At 40.8% G+C, this 7,443-nt stretch overlaps 1 protein-coding gene across 2 annotated transcripts in view; it reads left to right on the forward strand.

Annotated features, from left to right (window-relative positions):
• Positions 1–742: 742 nt before the first annotated feature.
• Positions 743–7,443, forward strand: part of LOC132099477 (butyrophilin subfamily 2 member A2-like) — a 14,692-nt gene continuing 7,991 nt past the window's right edge. For both annotated transcript variants that reach the window (XM_059505753.1, XM_059505754.1), the window contains exons 1-2: positions 743–852; positions 957–1,007. In XM_059505753.1, the coding sequence (XP_059361736.1) occupies positions 959–1,007 (49 nt within the window). In that variant the 5' untranslated portion in view covers positions 743–852; positions 957–958. The remainder of the gene's footprint in view (positions 853–956; positions 1,008–7,443) is intronic.

Genomic DNA, 7,443 nt, shown 5'->3' on the forward strand with positions numbered 1-7,443 from the left:
AGCTAACTGAGACTTGTTATAGCCCTTATATATCGTTGCTCTTTTTGTTGGTTTTGATTGCTTCCACTGTCCTCATCTGTAAGTCGCTTTGGATAAAAGCGTCTGCTAAATGAATAAATGTAAATGTAAGTGTTCTCATTTCCGGTTTATCTAATTAATGCAGCCTAAAAATCCTAAAAAAACGGATTTGGATATTAAAAGCATATTAGTATGTTATGTGTAAGCCAGGTTAAAGAGATGGGTCTTTAATCTAGATTTAAACTGCAAGAGTGTGTCTGCCTCCTGTGTCTGAGATTAAAAAATTACTTAAACCAGAATTGTAATTTTCCTGTGGTAAAATAAATGTTCAGTGATATCTTCAAAAAAACATTTTAATTTTGGGGCACATTTTTCTTTCTGTATAAAGTTGATATGGCAACTAATAAATATTCACACCACGTGTGCGTTACAACATTTCTTCCTAAATATGTCATATTCCGTTCGCGTTACAGGAATTATGTTTTCATGACTGGATTCTATGAGCCAGACTGTGTTTTCTGCATCACGGAAATTATAGGGCTGTATGTCTCAGTGCCATTTGGGAAAGAAATCAATTAAATCTGTATGTGGATGTGTGTAAATATTCAAACGAGTAATAGACATCTAGTTACTCCCCAAAACTGGATAAAACCTCATCTGACAGAATCACACCGAATTGAAGCGTTATTCTTCATCTGATGATGTCTGAGTTATTTGAGTCGTTGTTATTTTTAGAAACCGAAAGTAAAACGGGAGGAACACCAGGAGCACGCTTGGACTGCTGCTGATCTGTGTCGCTTATTTCTGAATTTATCTGATTTCTCTTCGTCGCCGGTGAGTTTGTTTCCTCACTGAACATCGATGATGTATCTCATGTGATTTATTCTGCAAGAATCTCCCTCAGAGTTTATTTTATTGGAGTCTGTCTGTATTCACAGGAATGCTGTCGATTATTATCGTTTTACTGAATCTCCTCATAGAGACTTCAGGTAAGAACATGACTGATTTCATTCAGTGTTATGCTTATTTTCCTTACAGACCCGATGAGATAAATATTTAAAAAATATTCATATTTATGAAGTAGAGTTCATATACGAGATCAACTGTGCCTTCCCTGCTTGCCCTATAAAAATACAATTGTGGGAAAAAAATATTATTATTATTTTTATTATTATTACTTAGGTATCATTTTTATTTGTGTAATGTCCACAAAATGGCCTATGATTAGTTTCGTTGAGATTGAAATGGAATAATATCCTACATAAAACAGAAGTCTGCGGCCAGCACATGCAGGGCCTGCACTACATGTTAGACAAGGGGAGGGACGACAGTGATCGTTATCATTAAGGAAAAAGACATACACCTGTGCTGTATTTCTAAGGGAATCCATTAAGGTATGAGGTCTGTTGTTGTGAGCAGGGAAACTTTGTATGTGAATGCACAAATGCACAAATTCGCTTTGCTGTATATTTCATGTATTATCATGGAATCATTATCATGAATATTATAGTGACCGTTGGCAAAGACCCGCCTCGTTTAGTTACTGTGTGACAAGCCAGGCCGCTCTCACGAGTCACGCGCATCATGTTCTCACTCGCGGGGCAAAGACTACGTTACACCAGTAGCGTAGCCAGGAATCACAAAGTAGGTGGGCCCAGAGAAAATCAGGTGGGCACAGCCTAAAATGCATCTGTTATCAAAATAGGCCAACACAACTACAGTACACCTGCTTCTTGAATACACCACAGTTTAATGAGATGTATCATCAGGGGCGCTGCACAAGATCCCGGGCCCTATGCATAAGCAGTCCTAATGGACCCCCCTCCCCTTGAAAATATATATTCCAGACTTTTCAAGGGCCCTCTCTTCCTTTGTGGCCCTGGTAATCAGTACTGGTTTTACCCCCAGTCCGACGCCCCTGTGTATCATCATGTATCATGTCATCATAAGCAGTGTTAAGAACATAACGATAAGCATTTCCACTGCGCGCGGCCACACCACACACACGCGCGCATCTGACAGATGCAAAAAACACCATCATTAAATCAGCTATAGGTCAAGTATTGTGATAATTGCAACATAATTTACTCCTTCTGTTGCGATTATCACAATACTTGACCTATAAAAATAAATCTTAATGTTTCTTGATTCTTGTTTGGTTGTCATGGTGATGATGAAATGCCCGCGTAGCGCATTTCGCAGTCAGATTGCGAACAGCCCACCCCCCCTTCACAACGACGAGCACATTTCACAGAGGGACACTGAAGTTGAGCTAAGTATGTTAAACTAAAATGAAACAGAGCAACTTACTAATGTTCGTGTCAAAAATACATTATTGTTGAATATTGTTAGGCTACATTGTGAGGCCAAAGACTGGATGGGTCTGACTGACAGGTTAGCTACGCGAGTGCGTTACACCGAGTGATTACGCGCCGACATACAAGAGAGAGCTCAGAGCAGCTTACTGGGTTGCCAACCGTTCCGTTTAACACGGAATCGTCCTGAACGCACTTTGTTCCGTATTTTTGAGAATCAATTCCGTGCAAATCCATGACAGACACACACATAGCTTTTAATATATATGCCAGACATTTGTCTCCCTGTTTGTCTTTGATCAGGTTGGAACATCACCAGAGAATGCCCTTTTAATTGGTCGTTTCAGTCATTGTGAGTCGCGTATCTTAGCAACGATGACGACAAATGACAACAGCGGGAAATTTAAAAATGACTAACGTTACCTCCGAGCAGCCGGCGAAAAAGAAAAGAGCACAAAAATATATAGTTGAATGGGAAAATAACTACCCGTGGCCGGAATGCGTGAGGGACAATGAATACAAGACCTATCGTACCATATGCTGTCGTGTTTTTTCTGTTCGTCACGACGGAGTGTGTGATATTAAGCATCAGACGGTAATCACAAGAGGCGCGCGAGACTGCGGCGCAGGAGGGAGCGAGGTCAAGGTTCCTTGTCCGTCAGACTCCAGAGGCTGATATGGTTGGCTATGTTATCATGTGGATTTTTAAAACTCAAATATAGTTGATAAGAAAGTGGTATATTAAAAGAGATAGTACAGGTTTAGCCTAACATTCCATATACATCTCCCCAGTGTTCCCCCTTGTTGTGTTCCTGTCTCCCGCTCCCTCAAAATATCAATCATTTGTCTGATTGATGTTCATTTGTCATTTGTCTGATCCCTCAAAATATCAATCATCAATCATGTCTCTCTCTCTCTCTCTCTCTCTCTATCTCTGTCTCTCTCTCTCTATCTCTGTATGTCTCTCTCTCTCTGTCTCTCTCTCTCTCTCTGTCTCTCTCTCTCTATCTCTGTATGTCTCTCTCTCTCTGTCTCTCCCTCTCTCTCTCTCTCTCTCTCTCTCTCTGTCTCTCTCTCTCTCTCTGTCTCTCTCTGTCTCTCTCTCTCTCTCTCTCTCTCTCTCTCTCTGTCTCTCTCTCTCTCTCTGTCTCTCTCTCTCTCTCTCTCTCTCTCTGTCTGTCTCTCTCTCTCTCTCTCTCTCTCTCTGTCTCTCTCTCTCTCAATTTCAATTCAATTTCAATTCAAATGAGCTTTATTAGCATGACTGTGAAACACAATGTTGCCAAAGCATCAACATATTATATATAAGTAATAAAACAAACAAACAAAACATATATGTACAGATCATGTCATATGTAGCATAGTAAATATAAAATAAATAGATAAATCCAGTCGGTCTCTCTAGAGAATTAGCTGACTCTGGCGTTGTGAATAGCTAACACATATTTAGCCGCTAGTGCAGCTGTACTATCATCTTCTCCCAGTAAGAAGAACATTTTGTCAGTGTGGCTCAGTTCAGAGAATGATGGAATTAAGATTTCAAACCTGGGCAGAAAGGTTTCTCTTATACTGGTGTATTTAGAGCAGAAGAGCAGAAAGTGTTCCTCATCCTCGATGTGCTGTAGGTCACAGTGTCTACAGATCCTCTGCTCTCTCTCTGTCCATGTTTGTCTATGTCTTCCTCTCTCTATCTCTAGATCATGGTCACTTAATCTGTATTTGGAGAGGATTTGTCTTTCTTTAAAATGTTTAATAAATAGATAACTGGCCAATTTAGTGGTTCTATTGAGGGCCGAGTAGCATTGCAGTTTATTCTGGAGGGCAAAATGTGCTTTTAGTGCTTGATCATGAGTGACTTTTAAATGTTTGTGGATATGGTTAATAAAAGGTTTGGGGTTGATGGGGAGTATATTCTGATGGACGAGTTGAAGAGCGAGTGAGTTCAGAGGATGAGGTTCTGCTGAGCTTTCATTGGCGAGGAGGGCTTTATATTGCACTGACTCTGGGTCAGACTGATGGAGGTGATGCCAGAACTGAACACATCTCTTCTGGATCTCCATGTTCAGCGGGTACAGGCCCAGCTCAGCCCTGCAGGCCGCAGTGGACGTGTTTCTGTGAACCCCCAGAATATTTTTGCCAATTTCCAATTGTAATTTTTCTACTGATGTTTTATCCCAATTTTTAAAATTTAGTACTGGTCCCCAAATTTCACATCCATATAAAAGAATTGGTTTTATTATTGAATTATATAATTTTATCCAGGTTTTAATGGGTAATTTTAAGTGTCCACATCGTGAATTTATAGCATAGAAAGCCCTCCGAGCCTTTTCACCGAGTGTTTTCACAGCCAGACCGAAGCGTCCCGAAGCGCTGATGTCGATGCCCAGATAGCTGTAGCTAGAGCTGTGCTGCAGGACCTGGCCTTTATACAGGAACTGGTGTTTGTGTCCCTGAGATCTGGCTTTCTTCTGGAACACCATGACTCTGGTTTTGTCCAGATTGACGGTCAGGGCCCAGTCGTGACAGTATTGTTCCAGCAGGGACAGGCTCTGCTGAAGGCCCTCAGGTGTGCGGGACAGCAGGACCAGGTCATCCGCATACAGCAGACATCTGACCTCTGACCCCTGTAGAGTGAGGCCGGGCGCAGTAGAGCTCTCCAGCGCTGACGCCAGGTCATTGATGTAGATGTTGAATAGAGTTGGGCTCAGACTGCAGCCCTGCCTCACTCCACGGCCCTGCTGGAAGAACGCGGTTCTGCGGTTACCCATCTTCACCGCACTTTTGCTGTTGGTGTACAGAGATTTAATAATGTCAAATGTTTTTCCGCCAATGCCAATTTGTAGGATTTTGTACAGTAGACCATCATGCCAAATTGAATCAAATGCTTTTTTAAAGTCTACAAAACATGCAAATATTTTCCTTTGTTTGTGGTTGATGTTCTTGTTGATTAGAGTGTGGAGAGAGTAGATGTGGTCGGATGTGCGATGTTTTGGTAAAAAGCCAATCTGTGCTTTATTTAAGATGTTGTGTGCTGAGATGTGTGAGACGATGCGTGTGTGTATGATACTGCAGAACAGTTTCCCCAACACACTGCCCACACTTATCCCGCGGTAGTTATTGGGGTCGAATCGATCGCCGCTCTTAAATATGGGGGTGATGAGTCCCTCAGACCAGATCTCAGGGAAGTGTCCGGACCAGAACACCAGATTAAATCATTTGCCTATTGTTTGAATCATGCTGGGACTGCTGAGTTTAAGCATTTCATTATTAATGTGATCTTGTCCACATGCTTTCTTTAATTTAAGATTTTTAATATGTTCTAATATTTCAGATATTGTTATTGATTTATCTAATGGATTTTGATAATTCTTAATAGTTTTTTCCATGTCTTCTAGTGTTTTCTTTATTTTACTCTGAGGTTGGTTGAGGTCGGTCGGTTCAATTTTTTGATACAGATTTTCAAAGTAAGATTTCCAAATTGTGCCATTCTGGAGTGAAATCTCTAATTTGGGTTTTTGGAGTTTTTTATATAGGTTCCAGAAAGTGTTTTGATCTATTGAATCGTCAATTTCTTCTATTTTAGTTTGAAAATATTTTTCTCTTTTTTTCCACAGCAGTGTTTTGTACTTTTGCAGACAGTCGGAGTAAGAAAGCCGTAATGTCTGGCTGGACGGATCTTTGTGCTTTTTATTGGAAAGTCTCCTGAGTTCTTTTCTGAGACCGGCACATTCATCATCAAACCAGACATCCTTTCTCTTTCTCTGTCCATTGGTTCTATGTTTGGTTTGCTGTTTAATATTAGATAGAGTTATCAATGTTACGAATATGTTATTTAAGTTTTTTGTTGCTAAATTTATTCCATTAATATCTAAAGTGAAATCAGTGGACATAAAGTCATCTAGCATTTTTAATATAGTCGGATTGTTCATATTTTCTTTGAATTGTTCTGAGTTGAAATGATTCCACTTGAGTTTCTGTTTCAGAGGAAACAGTTTTTCAGCTTCAGGTGGAGCAGTTTTGGTTATTTGACATGGGGCTTTCAGATAAAGCACAGTTTGGCAGTGATCGGACATCGGGAGCTGAGGTCTGACTGTGAAGGCATTGATAAAACTTTGATCAATATCTGTTATTGAATAATCAACCACACTGGCTCCTAATCTGGAGCAGTAAGTGAATCTACCTAATGTATCTCCACGAGTTCTGCCGTTAATGATGTATAATCCTAAACCTTTACAGAGTTTCAACATTTGTTTTCCACTAATGTTCACTGAAGTATCATAGCTGTTTCTCGGTGTGATATTAGATGAGGGATGAAACGTGGTGTCATTGGGGATGTGGTCATTATCTACAATATTTACATAATCAATTTCTCGCCCTGTTCTGGCGTTTAAGTCTCCGCAGATGAGGATGTTTCCTCTGGACTGAAAGTGTAAGATGTCAGTCTGTAATGTTGGGAAGCTTTGCTCTTCGTAATAGGGAGAGTCATGAGGTGGAATATAGATTGCACAGAGATAAAGATTAGACTGATATATGACGGATTTCACTTCAAGCCAAATGGATGATTTTCCACTTTTAGCAACTTTAATCGAATGCTTTAAATCGTCTTTGTGCCATATGAGTATTCCACCTGAGTCTCGGCCACATTTAATTTTAGAATTTTTTGATGAAGGAACCATAATTTCCTTGTATCCTATTGGACAATGTAAGGTCTCATTACTACGACACCACGTCTCATGAAAGATACAGATGTCCATGTTTGTTACACTGCTGAGTAAGTCTTGGTCTGCAGTCTTATTACCAAAAGTAGAAGAGTGCAGACCTTGTATATTCCAACAACTGATTTTAAATGATTTCATGAATAGGTGTGTGTGTGTGTGTGTGTGTGTGTGTGCTATGCAGGTTATGTCCTCAGCCTGGAGCAGATGACGTTCAGCAGATGTCGGATCTGGTTGAGTTCAGCGGCTGCAGGGTTCTGTGGTTGTTGAGCGGCCGCTGCGTAGCTCTTGTGTTGGGATGGAGGTCCGGTGGTCCGTCTGGGCTCTGCTGGAGGACGAAGGCTTCTCTGTGTTGTGTAGCTCTTGTGATGGGGTGGAGGTCCGGTGGTCCGTCT

The sequence above is a fragment of the Carassius carassius genome, chromosome 2 (genome assembly GCF_963082965.1).
Source record: "Carassius carassius chromosome 2, fCarCar2.1, whole genome shotgun sequence".
NCBI classification, from domain to species: Eukaryota; Metazoa; Chordata; class Actinopteri; order Cypriniformes; family Cyprinidae; genus Carassius; species Carassius carassius.